At 52.8% G+C, this 16,751-nt stretch overlaps 1 protein-coding gene across 1 annotated transcript in view; it reads left to right on the top strand.

Annotated features, from left to right (window-relative positions):
* Nucleotides 1-16,751, top strand: part of PLB1 (phospholipase B1) — a 122,389-nt gene that overhangs the window by 27,483 nt on the left and 78,155 nt on the right. Inside the window, exons 5-14 of the mRNA XM_080814535.1 lie at nucleotides 284-324; nucleotides 886-929; nucleotides 3,805-3,895; nucleotides 4,238-4,289; nucleotides 6,198-6,284; nucleotides 9,007-9,069; nucleotides 9,832-9,911; nucleotides 10,203-10,278; nucleotides 11,899-11,994; nucleotides 12,796-12,849. Of these exons, the coding sequence (XP_080670661.1) occupies nucleotides 284-324; nucleotides 886-929; nucleotides 3,805-3,895; nucleotides 4,238-4,289; nucleotides 6,198-6,284; nucleotides 9,007-9,069; nucleotides 9,832-9,911; nucleotides 10,203-10,278; nucleotides 11,899-11,994; nucleotides 12,796-12,849 (684 nt within the window). The remainder of the gene's footprint in view (nucleotides 1-283; nucleotides 325-885; nucleotides 930-3,804; nucleotides 3,896-4,237; nucleotides 4,290-6,197; nucleotides 6,285-9,006; nucleotides 9,070-9,831; nucleotides 9,912-10,202; nucleotides 10,279-11,898; nucleotides 11,995-12,795; nucleotides 12,850-16,751) is intronic.

The raw sequence follows: 16,751 nt of genomic DNA, 5'->3' as shown, positions 1-16,751 counted from the left end.
CGCTGTCCTCAGTCCAAGGAATACAGTCCAGAACAAAACAGACACAAACTCCTGCCTCGTGGCACTTACATCTGAGTCGGGGAGACAAACAAGAAATGAAATTTCAGGTTAGAATGGTCACACAACAGAACAGTCCCTCGTGTGTCCATGGAGAGGTCAACGGTCTACGTGGCCGCATTTCAATCCAAGCTCTCCTGTCCCTGTCTTCCGTCCTGAAGAAAACATTCCCACCTGCTCAGCCACCTTCCTCGCTCACGCCTCTCATCTTTTCCAGCTTTTCCAGCTTCCAGACTCAGGAACCGTCGACCTGGACAAGCAGAAATGGTAATTGCCCTGGCACCTCACTCTCGAGTCGAGAGGGGCCTCGCACAGGATCTGCTCTCAGCTCTTGGCTTCACTGATGGGGAAACCCAAGGGTCAGGTGTTTGCCCCAGGTGCCCTCCAGAGCAGGTGGCTGCACGAGGACAAGAATCCAGCCTCCTGCCTCCCCGTCCAACACTCTTCTGCCCACAGATCCCCCTGGGTCCTCTGGGTGACCAGGGAGGAAACGTGGGAAGGGCTGACTACTTAGTTCTTGCTTCCCACCCCCTGTCTCCTTGCTCTGCTCAGGGGGAAGCAGGCACGGGTGGGCCAGGTCTGTCTCCTTCTACACCGGGGGCTGCACCCCCTTCCAGCTTTGGACCAGACTAGAGGAAGATCCAACAAATCTGTCCCCCTCCTATTTGGGGGGCTGCATAGCCATCTGCAGTGTGTCTAGCTCTGGGAAGGATAAATCCAGAACCAGAGCAAGGCTGAGCTGCAGCTTGTTATGAACGAGACTGCACCAATCGAGGGAAAAGGTTGACGAACACAGTCTGTTGCTTGTGTGTCTGCTTCTACCTGCAGGACTGACCAAAGGCCACCGCAGGTGTGCATGGAAGTGGTGACGGGTGAGTCCTGTGGCTTCCAGGCCAGTTTCCAGATTGCCCCTACCCCTGCCAACACAGCCACATTTTGGTTAGTGAAGAGAGAGTACCCTAGCGGCCACTTCCGCATGGAGCCTGAGGAGAAGTAGGGAGGCATTTTGAGAAGATCGATAAGGAGCCAGGGTGGGACAAGTCACGTGCCCTAAAAGGTGGGGGGTATAGGAAATGTGTCCGAGGGTCTCTGAGTGACAAGAAGCCAGGAGGCATTAGGGTAAGGGACAGGGGGGACATCAGGGGCAGCAGAGTCCTAAAGCTCCTTCTCCCCCAGGACCGCAGGGCTGGGCTGGTAGCACGTCCTCGAGGGAAACAGTCCACCATTCTCACTCCCCTCTCCCCGTACCAAGAAGACCCAGGTCTCATGCTCAGTCCATTTCATTTCACAATAACTCTCTTATTTGTAGAATAAACACATCAATCAGATTCAGAAAAATGAAAAGAAGAAAATAAAAATTAACTGCAATCCCGCTACCCAGAGATGATCCTTGTTAACATATTGGCCTTTTTACATGTGCATGTGCTTATGAATAGCAATTGGTGGCCTGGTTGTTTGCATTTATTCTCTAAGACCCCTTACGACTTTATTAAGTCATTCGGAAGCCCCCAAGTCCCTCATGCCAGCTGAATTATCCTCACGGGATGTTAGTCACCTCTGCTTGCTGCTCACCAGGCAAGAATGAGGAAAGCACCTTTCACTTCCTAATTAGAGCGGGAAGCCTCTGGAGTTGATACCCCAGCAGGCACAATGACAAGTAAGGTAGATAGGGCCCTGTCAATCCAGCCAGCGACTTTCTCCAAGAGCCTGGGAATTATTAAGTTCTCTGCAAAGGACAGGGAGGCATAAGATACTACCCATCCTTTCAGCTGCCACCCTCCAGCAGGGAAGGTTGAGGCCAGGTATCCTCCAGGATCAGATTGACAGGTGAGGGGATAGTGGAGACCAAAATGGCAAGTGGGTCCCCTTGCAGAAGGTCAAAGCATTCCAAAAGAGGAGTCCTCCGCTGACTTAGTGATTGTCACAGCTCTGCCTCAGTTTGGCCATGTTTACCTTTAAATGGCCAAAAAAATAAAAAATAAAAAAGATATACTGGTGTATTTGGGGGGTTTGGGAAGACGGGATGTAGGTTCGACTCTGAAGCATAAATACAGCTGCTGCTTTGCCTGATTTCTCAACTTGTCACCACTGTTTGGTCCCTCCCCCATGTGGTAACAAGTCCCTACTGCCCTTCATTGGGCACAGAGTGCCCAGGAGTCCCACTGGCCAGAGCTGCCGTGGAAGGCAGGGCGGCAAGGGCAGATTTTGCAAGTGAATGTCCCCAGAAGCAGAACTCTCCTATAGCTACTGGTGGATCCAGCCCCCCTACTGCACAGGGAAAGTGGGGAGGAGCAGAGTGCCAGACCCGGGAGCTCAGTGGGGCAGCCAAGCCAGCCGAGGAGCAGCGGGTCCGCCGAGGGGAAGGAGCTCCAGAGACACCCAGGCCAGTGCAGTGGTATGCTGGGCTCGGCCCCAGCTACATCTGATTCAGCCCACCTGTCCTTTAATCCCCAAACCTCCAAGATCTTGAAATCCAGCCATGTCCTCTCCCACCATGGCCATTTTGCAGATGGGGAAACTGAGTCTCGGGGGGGGATACACAGACATTCCCAGGGTTATAGGATCAGTATGTGGCAGAGTCCCTTTGAATGCAGGTGCCTACAGCCTGGGCCTTTTGTTCTGACCCCACTGGAAAGTAAGAGGTAGCAAGGACAGACAAGGCTCACAGCAGACTTAAAGCAAAATGACAGAAGGATTTGTGTGAAAAGCTCCACGGTCCCATCTGATCACAAAGCAGCAATACAAGCAAGGCCAGTGCTTCTCCTCTGGAAGGCTCTTTCAAACACCTAGCACCAGGTGTCATGTTTGGCCGTTCAGACTCTCCTGCGGGGAGGGAGGGAAGGCGTCCTCCATCCCCAGGCGTCCCCTCACCCTCAGGGACACACGCTGGCCCTGTTGTCTGCAGCTGGCCTCCGAGCTTCCTGTTTTCTCCCCGCGTGTGGGAAGGGGCTCCTCCTTCAAGTCGCCGGGACTTAGAGAAGGAAGTTCATGAGCTGGGGTTGAGGATGAAGCCTGAGTCACCCATGACCTAGGTGGCCACCCAGGCGGACCAAGCCAAGAGACTGGTCTCCTGACTCCCTGCCCGCCTCTGCCACCACTGCGCCATCTGCTGCCGGCACAGGGCCAGCCCCATTCCACCCCCACAAAGCCCAGGCGCATCTGCATGGGGGCAACAGGGAAGGAGGACCAGGGTGCGGGGATGCGTCTCCGTCCCATGACACTCTCCCGGCTCTGCCCTCTCCTCTCTCGGGAGCAAGGCACGACTTAACTGCTCCTGACAGTGCTATTTTTAGCGGTCCTCTGGCTGTCAGCTCTGGGACGTGTGTTCCCTGGAGCTTTCCCGCCCTGCTGTCACTCACAGGGGAAGGAAGGGGGGGCTGGGAGTTAAGCTTCCCCGGGTCCCTGTCCCAGCACACTTTCCCTAACGACAGCGAAAAGCTTGATGATTGAAAGCTCTGGTTCCAATCCCAGCAGCTTCTGTTTACTATGAGACCTTGAGTAGCTTTCTTGGCTTCTCCCAGACTTAGTTTCCCCTTCATACATGGAAGGCCCTTAGCACTGATGCTAGTTTTAGTTCCATTCACTTCCAGGGGCGCACTCGGAGGCTGACCCCGCAGCCGATGGTGGCTGTGAAGGGCGTGCTTTGGAATAGTGGCAGCCACCCTTGTGGCTCAGCCCACAGGAATCCGCCTTTATGGGTCCCCTCCAGCTGGCCAGGCCACAGCCTCAAAGCAGCTCTCTCTTCAGTCCTTTCAGACATCATCAGATATTTCAACCCCTCCGTTCTGAGGCCTCTGTGCACCCCTGGAAAGAAAGCAGTACCCCATATTGGTGTCAAGTAAGTCCCATTTCTGGCTTTTTCCGGGCCATGTTCTCCTGCCTGTCTCAGGTACCTGGGAGGGTAGCGGGGCAGCTGTGGGCAAAGTCAAAGAGAAAGAAAGGTCTGCATTAAATCAAAGTCCAAATGTGTCTCCAGCATGGATATCTGATCCATCATGCCTGATGGGCCTCGTTTTAAAAATCAGGTCAATGTCTGCCCTGCAGAAGGGGGCGGGGTGGGGGGGCGGAGCCATGTGGCCTCAGGTTCTGAGACCCGCACCTGCACGGGCCCAGAGCAAGCTTCCGGCCCTCAGAGACATTCTAGCCACCTGATTTTTCTCTGCCCCCTCCCTCTGTGCAGAGACTGGCGGGCGCAGGCAGAGGAACTGGTGAGGAGCATGAAGGAGGACGAGGTGAGGACCCGTCTCACTGAGGTAGGGGCTGCCCATGTCTGCTCGAGGTGGAGAGCAGGGGGGTGGCCCTGCTGAACCCAGCAAGCAGTGCAGCTGGGGACCCCCCCCAAAGGTACCCTTCCTGTGGCAAGTCTCTGGGGTCCATTTACACCCAGGGCCACTTCTTATGTTCACAGCTTAGTGCTGCCCAATGTCAGCAGATAAAAGTGACTTTGCACTTGGGAGATAGTTGAGAGCTTGGGTGCCGGGGGGGACAGTTTGAGTGTGAATCCTAAGTCTCAATATGTTAGCTGTGTGATGTTGGGTGAGGCCCTTAACCCCTCCAAGCCTCAGTTTCCCCGTTTATGAAATGGGCATAATTACAGAGCCTGCAGCACAAGCTTAGGGAAGATTCAGTGGGGTGTCAGATATGCCCGGCACAGACGCATTGCTCAGTGAAAGCCTGTTATTGTCAAAGTCATTGGGGTGATGATTGCTGTTATTACCATATTCGTTTTAGTTCTTGGGTGGAAGTCATGTAACGGACAGGCTGGGGTCTTGGTACCTGTTCTCCTAGCAGTTCAGACTAGAGTTTGTAATAAGCGCCCTCTGATCTTTTGTGCCCTCCTTATGGGCAAGGACCAAATCAAGGCAAGCCTTAGCTATCCAGCTGGCTGTCACTGGGCCCTGAGCCTAGACCCCTAGAACCAGGGGAAGATGCCATCTCAGCCAGCTGTGCATTTATCACAGAGTTCGGGGATTAAAGCTACAGGAACAGTGACAGGTGCAGGAGATATGCATCCTCCTACTGGGAGAATTCCAGAATTTCCAGAATAGTCATAACCTTCTGGAGAATGGCTAGGCGATCCTAAACCCAATCCCATAATTTTACAGATGAAGAGACTGAAGTCCCAAGAAGTCCTGGGACCTGCCCAAGTCTGCACAGCTAGTTAGAGCTAAAATCTAAAGTGCCTGAGCCACACTCCAAGGTTCCTCGAGTTCACTGTGTTGCCTCTTAAAAAACAAAATGAAGGTTTATTTGTTTGTTCTGCAAATAATACATGTTCATTAGAGAAAAATCAGAAAACACATATAAACAAACGGAATATTAAAGCCATCCTTCAACCTGATACTCAGAGATCGTAACTGGTAACAAATTGGTGTGTATTCCCTTCCATGTTTTTTCTAAGCACGTATATCTGCGTATATTTGTATATGTTTTATTAAACAGGCATGTTACTAGATGTAGATACTTTTTATAACCTGCTTTTTCTCTGTGTAACATTTCCCATGACAATAAATACATTTTCTAGCATCCTTTTTTTTTTTTTAAGATTTTATTTATTTATTTGACAGAGAAAGAGAGATCACAAGTAAGCAGAGAGGCAGGCAGAAGGAGGAGGAAGCAGGCTCCCCACTGAGCAGAGAGCCCAATGCGGGGCTTGATCCCAGGACCCTGAGATCATGACCTGGGCAAAAGGCAGAGGCTTAACCCACTGAGCCACCCAGGTGCCCCTCTAGCATCTTTTTAACAGCTACATCTTACAAATTTTCCACAATTTACACAGCAATCCCCTAATTTAGACATTTATGTTGTTTACAATTTTTCACGCTTAGAAACAAGGCTTCATCATTGCAACTAAATCTCTCCCTGTATCCTTGTTTCCTTAAAAAACATGTCAGGAAATGGAATTATTAGATCGAGGGGTATGCCCTTAAAAAATAGTTTTTGATACATTTTGCCAAACTGCCTTCTAGGGAAGTTACACAACTTTAGATTCCTATCATGTACTTCTTTTGAAAAAAAAAAATCATAAATATGATTGTATGGGTGTGGGTCATAAAATCGAACAACTTGAAAAGAAAACAGTTCTTCTGATGCCAGGTCTCATCACTCTCTCTCTTGATGCTTTTGCCCTTATTTTTCAGCAACTTGACTTTCAAAATGACTGGAAGCTCATCAACGTGTTTTTCAGTAACTCAAGCCAGGATCACCTCTGTCCATCCACCCAACAGGTGAACCGCAGGGTGGGAGGCAGAGGGTGGCCGGTGTAAGCATGAAGACAGTGGACTGACCCAAAGCCCACCTGGTCTCCACCTGTCAGGCTGGGCCTGATGGTAGCTATTTCAGAACATGGGCAAATAGATAATGAGTGGGTGTTGGTATCTAAGGGCCCAAGGAGCCATATACAGGAGGAGTGTTTTTAACGTACTGCCCTTCGTATCAGGAAAAGGAAATTGAGGTGTAGAGTGGCTTGAGTCAATGTTCAGTCTGTGACTAAGGCAAATCAGCATCCTAGTTAAAAATCATTTGCTTCTTGTGGCTCTGACTGTATGTTAGCACTAAATTTGCGAAATAAAACAGAATATGTGTGCTCTTATGGCCTGTTGGCCCATGGCCTCTGGTGATAAGGGAGAGCTGGTGTTTATGTAGGTCGACTGTAACTTCCAGGCTCTTTGGCATACCTGGGAACAGGACATGAAATGTGTGACTGTGCTTTATATTTATGTCGGTGACTATCTATGACTTAAGTCTTTACTGGAGATTAGTCCCAATTAGGATCAGTTGAAAGTATAAGGGGTGGCTTAGATACCCAGGCTCTGGTGACATAAATGGCACACAGACTCCTCCTCAGGAACTGAAGCCTTAGGCACATACGGCCCTTGCGGCAGACCAACTCCCTGTCCACTGTGCAATGAGCCACCACCCAGAGTCGCCACCGGGCCATGGCCCAGGCATGGGTGGGGTTTCTTGAGTTGCTGTCCTCCTTCCTGCAGCCCCTGTCCCACAATACCTGCTCTTGCCTTCCTCCAAATTCCCCTTGCTCCCTCTGAGTCCTGGCCCACCATTAACCCCTTCCATTACTGATGTTGGGCCCTGGGAGGATGCTGATGGAGGCCCACCTTCCCTGACCAGCTTTGGTGGAACAGTAGTCCTGCAGATCTCCTGGGTTTGTAGCATATAGATCTTGAAGCCTTATTTTTCTGCTTTACTCCCTGTTTTCTCCAGCACCAAGTGCAATTCCCATGCCCTGTTTATTCTCTGCTCTGGTCGTTATATACACCAATATTTATTCATGAATTTACACATCCACACATTGAAGTGCTCCAATGAGCATCTAGTCATTGCTGCATTCCTCTGCATATCCACTCATCCGTCCGTCCGTCCATCCGTCCGTCCCCTAGTCATGCACAGATCCTTCCTCTCTTCCTACATGCATGCTGTGGTATTTATACTGAGTTTGTTTATGCTAGCATTTGTTTGATTTGTTTTTAATGTTTGAATGCATTCATTGGTGCTTCCACTCACTCATGACTCCTTAAAGATAAACACACATTACTTGCACTCAAGCCTTCCTATGATACAGATTCTGGAGTTCTTTCATGTGTGTGTGCCTTTAAGCATTCTTGCCTGCACCGCGCACTTCCGTGTGTACGCGTCCGTTACGCACTCTTCACTTTTATTTTTAGTTGGACAAACACTGCACAAATTCTTCTGCCTTTAAAAAAACTGAAACATTCAAGTCCAAGCTAAAATATCCTTTCGCCACCCCGTCCACTGAGGAGTTTCTACAGCAGGCCTTGCTGTCAGGGTCAAACCAGGCGGGGAACCCTTCAGGTTCCCTAGGAAAGACGGAGGCCCTGAGTGTGGAAAAGATGGGCAGCAAGGACCTTTCTAGGCAGCGTCCCCAAGACTCCTCGGAAGGGAAAGTGTGCTGCGGCACGTTCTGTTCAGGGAGACGCTCACTTAGACTGCAGGGAACAGACAAAAGCTTGCTGGCTGTGGCAACAGAGCAGGCTGAAGGGCCTTGACAGGACACCTTTGCATCAAAGCAGGGAGGCGGGGGTGGGAGCTGCCCTTCAGGGCTCCTCCAGCCCTAGTGACTGACAGCTGTCTCCAGAGTGCCTGCCTGCGTCCCCCCAGGAGACAGAGAGGGAACTCGGCCTCCCGTGTCTTCCTGTCTGAGCCAAGTCGCCTCAGGGGACAGCTGGTTTGCAGGCTGCTTAGGAGTTCGCCTTGTTGTAGAATTTATTAATTTATTATTAGTGTCTTTCTTTTTTTTTCTTTTTTTAACCCTGAAAAGGTAAAGCAGGGTGGTTTTTGAAGTCCACTCCTTAGTTTATTTATTTTCATGACCAACAAAGTATTGGAGGGGTAGGAGGTGTCTTTAAATACTCAGGAACAGGGGCTGGCTAGGATTCTTTCCCTGAGCCCTTTTCTCCCTGGGGGCCCATGTGGCAGCAGGAGGGGGGGGTGCTGTGATAAAAGGGTACCATGTAGAAGTTTTGAGAACCAGCTGGGTCCTTAAGTCCAGGGGTAAATTTGTTCCTTCTTCGGCCCTGATTTTCTTCAGAGAAAAGGGATTCCATCAGCCTTTGGGAGTAGTCTGGGGCCCGCTCCCTCCTAGTGAGTTTTAGAATGGCCCTGACCTTGGTTTGCCCTTCCCTGGCATGGAACTTCCCATTGGGAGAGTCTGGTTTTTCCTTCGTGAATGATGGGTTGGGGAAGTCAGAGAATGGACAAAAATCTGGGACCAGACTTACTCCCAAAGCCTAATGGAATCACTTTTCTCTGAAGAAAATCAGGTCCAAAGGGGGAACCCTCCGGAACTCCTGGATTTAAGGACTCTGATAGGATGGGGGGTGGGGAGAGAAAGGTCAGGCCGGCAGGAGCCTGCTCATCCTTGGCCCCACATGCCCGTCCCCCCCTGTGCTCAGCACGTTTCTCCTCCCCCAGCAGAGGCATGCGGCGGGGCGCCTGGACACTCTAGCTGCGGCTCTGGACTACCTGCACCAGGACGTGAGACGTGCAGCCTGCCTGGGCCCGGCGGCCGCAGGCCCTGAGCTGCCGTTGCCCGTGGACACCTTGGGCCGGGAGGAGGAAACTACCCTTCCAAGGGTTGATGGGCCAGGTGCCACTTTATTCCCAAGTGGCCTCCGCTGAGAGGGGGAAAATGGACTCGGGAGGGACGCCAAGACCCAGGGGAAAAGCAGAGGCTGTAGAGGAGCCGATCTTCTCACCTTTTGAGGAAAACCGGGTCGCGTATCGAGCTCTTGATAATCAAAGAATACTTCTGAGTCAGACTTCTGGGGAGAAGAAGGGACAGAGCACAGTTGCTTCCTGGGGTCTCAGTGACCCTCCCCTTTCCTGAGGCCTCTAAGTCTAGGGCAGGGACAGCCTAAGACCGTTCCCTTTCTAGACTGACCTTTATAAGCTCTGCAGTTCTGAGAACAAAGGGACCTCCCACCCCACCCTTTGCTCCCTGGGGAGGCAGTTTTTCCATTAGTCCCACCGCCACCAACATCTCGCTCCCCTGTTGATGCTGGGTGTGCTCCCGGGATGGATGGCGAATGACGCGTTTCTTGAATGGCAGAGCTGGCTGTGCCTGCAGCTTTGGACAGACCCCAACCAAATGCCTCCCAAAGGATGTTTTTAACCAGGGAACGGCCCCCCATCGTATTTGACCAGACACCAGAAAGTCTCCGACGCAGGGTTCCAGAGAAGCCCCTGGGCAGCCGTGGTAACCTTGCCAGTGCCATCATTTCCCTTGTCCCCTCCTAGGTCCCCAAAGCATTTGTGAACCTGGTGGATCTCTCTGAGACTCTGGTGGTCTCTCACTGGGACCAAGGGACTCAGCTCAGGTAAAAAGGGAGGTGAAATGAAACCAGCATCTGTTCATTGACTGCCGTGTATCCGCCGCAGTGTGGGACGCAGGCATCCATCCTGGGAGGGTGACCCTACCCTTTATTCTCCCCCAACATGTGCCTCTTTCCTTCTCTGGCACCTCTAAGACTTCCAACTTCTCCTTCCACACTCCTTAAGCAACTCCCAGGATGTGCCCCCCTGCCCCCTGCCCCGTCCTTCCCCTACAGGCAGCCTGAATGGCCGACACGGCACCCACGCTTTCATTTCTCGTTCGCTTTCACCGGCAGTCCCGCCGCAGAGCCCTGCAGAGACTCTGGGGAGACCTCGAAGCTTTCCAAGATGGTGACACAATGGTCCTATCAGGTGAGCCCTCCCTGGGAGGCTGGCTGTGGTTCCCCAGGGGCAGGTGGTCCTGGAGGAGAACAGGGATGGCAGGAACAAGGAGGGAGCAAGCTTTTTCATGTCCGACTTCTTCCACTGAACCCAGCGCTAAGAGTCAGGGACCAAAGAGAGCTGCTCTGCGTTCTCTTCCTAGCGATGCTCTGGTGTTCCCTTGTGTGAAGTGGGGACTGGTGGGGGTGGGGGTCGGTGGTGGTACCTGAAGTCAAAGATCAAGAACTCTGCAGATTCATTCTGAAATGCTTTTGGTCATTCTCACCGCCTGTGGTCATTCTCACCGCCTGTATCATGCAGCGGGTGGCTGGGGATCTGGTTTGCCCAGGCGGGGCTTGCTTCCCAGACCGCAGCCCCGACTGAGTCAGGATTCTGGAAGGTGAGCCATTCTAGCTTAGAGAAAGGATTCAAGGGAGCGTGGAGGGCTCAGTGGACACCATCATCCCTGTTGGCAAATAGCTCAAACCACAGGTTCCTTCCTGACCTGGGTTACCATGATGGTTTTTATTTAAGAAGCAAGTCCAACACGAAGCTGCATATGGCTCTTCTCACTTGGGAAATGGCATGTTTGGTGTTTGTTTGTTTGTTTGTTTTTATACATGAACATATACCTATTTGCACTTTCTTTTTTAAAAAATTAACATATAGGGGCGCCTGGGTGGCTCAGTGGGTTAAAGCCTCTGCCTTTGGCCCGGGTCATGGTCCCAGGGTCCTGGGATCGAGCCCCACATCAGGCTCTCTGCTCAGTGGGGAGCCTGCTTCCTCCTCTCTCTCTGCCTGCCTCTCTGCCTACTTGTGGTCTCTGTCTGTCAAATAAATAAATAAAATCTTTTAAAAAAAATTGAAAAAAAAATTAACATATAACATATTATTTGCCCCAGGGGTACAGGTCTGTGAATCGTCAGGCTTACACACTTCACAACACTCACCATATCACATACCCTCCCCAATGTCCATAACCCAACCATCCTCCCCTTCGCCCCCTCCCCCCAGCAACCTTCAGTTTGTTTTCTGAGATTAAGAGTCTCTTATGGTTTGTCTCCCTCACTGGTCTCATCTTGTTTCATTTTTTCCCTCCCTTCCCTCCATGAGCACCCCCACCCCTGCCCTGCCTCTCAAATTCCTCATATCAGAGAGGTCCCATGATCTTGCCAAATGGCAAGATTTCAGGGGGTTTTTGATGGCTGCATAGTATTCCATTGTGTATATATACCCCATCTTCTTTATCTGGAAATGACGTATTTGGAGTGGCAACTAGCACCCCCCTTGACAGAACCCAGCCCTGGAGGAGAGCACGGAGCCTAGCATGAGCTGGCCTGGTGTGTGCTTCTCGAGCTCCCAAAGAATATATTTCAGGTCCATCTCATGTATTGCCTGTTGCTGGGACTTCAGAGGAAAATGAAAACCTCGTTAGTTGATCAAAGGGTCCCAATATGTGAGATGAGGGGGAGCGCCCGAATAGCGTTTAATTCCAAACAGCGCAGATGGGTGATCTGGGCCTCGGGTTGCTCAGAGCTCCCTGGTCAGAGGACAGGGCGGACTGGGTCTTGCTCGGGCTCTGGGTGCCCACCTCCCCACTCCCTTCTTCAGGAGAGCTGGGACCGTCTCCTGGCCACCAGCAAGTACAACGAGCAGGAGTCCTTCGTGGTGGTTTTCCAGCCTGCCTTCTACGAGACCCCACCTTCGGTGAGTGAGGGCTGCCGCGAGGAGCGGGGACCAAGCCTCCCCCCGTCACCATCCCCTCCACAGGAGCCCCAGCCCGGCAGGGCTTCCCCAAGCCCAGCATATGCAGTGTTGGGGGAGAAGGGCTGTGCTACCCTCTTATACTTTCTTGACAATGTCCCCCACAGGCTTGGGTAGCCCCAGGAGCCGGGCTCCTAGACACACAGCAGCCCCAATGTAGAGCCTCTCTCTCCCTGGGAGAGATGGTGCTTGGAGTTGCCCCCATTCACCCTCTAGTCACTGGGCGAATGCCTCTTGCCCCACCAGGGCTGCCCAGACCACGAGCACTATGGTGGGTTCACATATGCTCCCCAAGTTCTCTCAGAGGATGTAGCACTGGGCATCAGGGACAGCCCCTCCCTCCAGGCTCCGATCCTACCTGTTGGAGTCCTGGTGTCCCCTCTAGGACCCCGAGGATGTTCCGATAGTGGTTTAAAAGGAGGAAGAGGAATATTAGCTCCTATCCTCCCCACCCCCCACTCAGACCAGCCCTGAGCCCCTTCCCCGTCACCCTCTCCTTCTGTTTCGCTCAGTATGTACAGACTTCCAACAACAAAAGACAGCCAGACATCTGACCTCCCCCTGCGGGCCCCCAGCTCTGAGTCCTGTCCCCAGACAGGGCCACTATTGGTGGGGTTGGGGCTGAAAGAGAGTCCGGGCAGGTGAGGGCCACCCCGTCTCTGCCCAGAAGAGCTTCAAAGTGCACGTCAGGTCACCCCATCCTTAGGGGAGCACAGGGGTTCTCATCTGGTTCTCTTTCAGGGGGAGAGACCACGCCAGGACCCCAGCACACTCGCCTTGAACCTCTGGAACACCATGGTGAGTGACTGGGGGTCCCGGGGGGCCACTGTGCCAGCTGGGGGGTTGGCACACACGAAGAGAGGCGGGGCCTCCACCGCCACATCCACTGTGCCCACTGCTATGATGGAGGGGCTGCAGGAGGCCTGCAGGACCCCAGGACGATGATTCTGGGCCACCAGGGGCCCTTCCCATACCAGTGACAGCCCAGCTCTGATCTCCTGGGAGAGTTCACCTTATCTCAGCTCTGGGCCACTGCATCCCTGTTCTTCCCAGAGGCGGGGTGTCTCCTCCGAGTCTCTGCGGTGATGTCAGTTGGAGTGAGGCACTGGGGATCAGGTTCACTTAACATTTCCACGATTGTGTGGCTCAGAGGCCCAGGGCGGTGCCCATGATGAGCACAGACTTGGAATGACGGAGACCTGGGTTCAAGTACTAATTCCCCTCCTCATTAGCTATGTGAATGTAAGTTCTCAGCATCCCTTCTGCAAACTCCTGATCATGACCCCTGACCCGGCCCTCAGTGAGTACTCCCCACGTGTGGGCACTTCTTACTGTACCTATGACAGGCTTTCCCCAGACTATGGGGGTCCCCAGGGCCAGCTGGGATCAGTCTGTGAATGGGACAGAACATCAAAACTGAACATTTCCAGGGCACTGGACAGAGACCTGATTTTGTCATTCCCCCTCCCCCCCATTCAGGTTGCCCTATTTTTAGAATTCCAGTGATAGAAACTTGGTTTTCTTCCTCCTTGGTTCAAAAAATTTAATCTCCTCAGCTAACACTCTGGGCTGAGAACCATGAGCAGCAGCAGTCAGCACGCATTAGTCAGGAACAAGGGGCACAGGCAGGGACCCCAGATGGCCCATGGCAATGGGTTCACACCATCCCTTGGAGAAGACAGGGCTTTCGTTTTTTGATTTCTTTGAACTAGGATTCTCTCGTGGGTCTGACCCTTGGGTTGGCTATTTCCTCAGAAAACCACTCTGCTGCTGGGATGATCAGAGAAAAGGAATGTGGCCCTTCCTACAGGGGCTGCCCTCCCTCTGCCCTCTCTCCTGAGTGGGGGGGAGAGAAGGACTTATTCCAGTTCAGCCAAACCTCTCTCCTCCTCCTTCTATGTCCTCTTTCTTCCAAGCAATGGAAAGGCCCCTACAACGTGCCCTGCCCTGTGCTGGGTCCGAGGAGGATAACAGAAGACAAGCCAAGTGGCCTCTGCCCTCGTTGAACCCAGGGTGTGGCTGGAGGGTCAGGCAACCCAGAAGGACAAGAGTAAAACTGAACTCAGCGGACAGTGATGTGCTAGACAATGCACCCAAAAATGCTGTGGGCGAGAGAGCCTCACAGGGATGGGATTCCAATTGGCTTTGTAGGATGTGTTGGATGAGGTCAGGGTGGGTGTTCCCAGGCACGAGGACTTTCAGGAACAAAGAGCATGGAGAAAAGAAGGAGCTTCAGGTCATGATCTCGGGGTCCTGGGATCGAGCCCCGCATCGGGCTCTCCGCTCAGCAGGGAACTCTGCTTCCTCCTCTCTCTGCCTGCCTCTCTGCCTACTTGTGATCCTTGTCTGTCGAATAAATAAATAAAATCTTTAAAAAAAAAAAAAAGAAAGAAAGAAAGAAAAGAAGGAGCTAATGCATTAGCGAGAGGCGGTAGGAGGGGGGTCTGCTGAGAGAGGAAACATGGGGATCAAGAGCCCTGGGGACAAATGAAGACCCTCAAATGCCAGAGAGAGCAGATCCAGGGAAAAGGCTCCTCCCCCTCCTCTCCCTCCCTCCCTCCCCCTCCCTCCTTCTCCCTCCTCCCATCCCTTTCCCCTCCCCTCTCCCCTCTAGCCCTCCATCTTGCTGTCGATGGTCAAGGGTGACCATGGCCTCAGTGATATAATAAACCGCCGTGACAGAGGGCGAGCTCTGACCTTCACATTCACATGGGCACGCAGCACCATGGTGCCCTATGGCCCACTGGAGCGTGAGAACAAGGATGGCCTGAGCAGGCACACAGATGGGAATGGAAAGGTTCACACTCAAGGCCAAAGGGCTAGGACACAGTAGGTGTCACTAGGGCTCAGAGGAGGAGGAGGAGGAGGCAGCTTTCCTGGGTGGGCTGTTATCCCCACAGTCTCCAGACCCATCCAACCAACCTCCAGTCATTTCCCAGTGAGAGCTCACGAGATCCCCGCCGCCGGGCCCTGGGAGACGGAGGACTTCCCCGGTGTGTCCGTCCACTGGGTTCCTTGTGGGGGAAAGGCAGACCATCCAGGGCTCCCAGAGAGGACACAGCAGCTAGAGTGCATGGGCCGCTCCTGCAAGCATGGCTTAGTCCGTAAGAAATGGTGAGCACAAAGGGTTCTGAGTAAAGAGCCAGCAAACCTGAGTTCTGGTTCCAGCCATGTTTTGGGCTATTGCTTGAGGTGAGCTGTGTGGTCTTTCTGGGCCTCCATTTTCCCTGCTGGGCCAAGGGGGTGTAATGTCCCTCAGGCAGCCTCAGAGGGCCGTGGCAAAATACATGAGTGGTTCCCCCTTGGGTTCCCTGCTGTGTCTTTCTAGGGACACGAGGAGGGCAAGGAGCATCTCTGCCTCTACCTTCCTGAGTCTCTGCTGGGTTGGGCTCCACTGAGACCACTGAGATGAAAGCGAGCTACATCCATCCAAGCCCATGTTCACGTTCACAGACAGCCCTGAATGAGGGCCACCCCCTCTGTGGGGAGCACAAGGGGGCCAACACAGTCACTGTGACCACAGGGGCTCAAGTCCCCAGGACACCACGGAGGGGAGAGTTGTGCGGGCTAGACCCGTATCTGCTCCCCCCAGCCGAGCCCCAGCAGACATGTAAGCTCTGCGGGCCGGCAAAGGAAAGGACCACACGCCTGCAGGAGAGGGGGTGCACGGGTCTGCCCCTGAAACACCCCTGGAACTGCCCCAGCCTGACACACCCACAGACGGATGCTGGGGTCCTGGCACAAAGCTGCCAGATTCTGTGTGGGAGACGTCATCCATTCCCTTGGCTCTTCCTACCACCGCCTCAATAATTTCTGATAATTCTTATGCAATGCTAGTTCTGAAGAAACCCACACTTGGGGAACTCGATTCCCAGATCCTCCCAGTAATCAGACATCCCCCCCCCACCCCCAACACACACACTGTACACCAAGCCCCATGCGAGGCATTGGAGCTATGGGGCCGGGTGAGAACCCTCAGGAATTCTCCTGGGAGAGAGTGTCTAAGGTCATCCCTCCCACATTCCAGTTAATTCCTGTGTGGCAGGGAGGCCATGGGGAGGAAAGGTGGGTGATTCTGGGACTGCGACGCAGAGTGAGGGCACAGAGAGCAGCCTCCTGCCGGTCCCTGGGGCGGACATGCACTTTTGCGGAGCACAGAGTAGTGGGAGGAAGAAGGACAGTGGGAGGGGACTTTTGGACGGGCCATGTCATTCTCCATGATCTCTTAGCACTGAGGAGGGTAGAGGGTCTGAGGCACGGGAAGGGCATTAGAGGAGCGGGAAGGATGTAGGAGACTAATCAAGAGATTTTGGGGAAAGACTCTTAAAGGAAAATATTGAATCCTCTGAATCTCCCTTTTGAAGGATCCTAAAAAAAAGGTGGGGGGGGGGAGGCTCTGCTATGTCCATTCCACCAGAATTAGTAAGATGTGATTAAATTCTTGGAAGATGGGAGGCGAGAAGAAGGCAGGTCACGGAACGCTCCCTTGCAGAGCGCAGCCTTGAACATTCCAGGTAGGACCTCCTATTTCTAGGTGTGTCCACCTTCAGAATAAAACTGAAAGAAGATGGGAACCCCAGTTCCTTCTCCAGCCTTTGAGCTAAAGGGTTGCCACTCCTTTTCCAAAAGGTTAAACTAATTACCCTCTCTTATCTGACTTTGTCCATTTGGGTAAAGAGCTAATCCCAAGAAGAGTAAAG

This window comes from Martes martes (genome assembly GCF_963455335.1).
Source record: "Martes martes genome assembly, chromosome: 9".
NCBI lineage: Eukaryota > Metazoa > Chordata > Mammalia > Carnivora > Mustelidae > Martes > Martes martes.
Note: the sequence above shows the minus strand (reverse complement) of the source record. Positions and strands in the feature narration are given on the sequence as shown.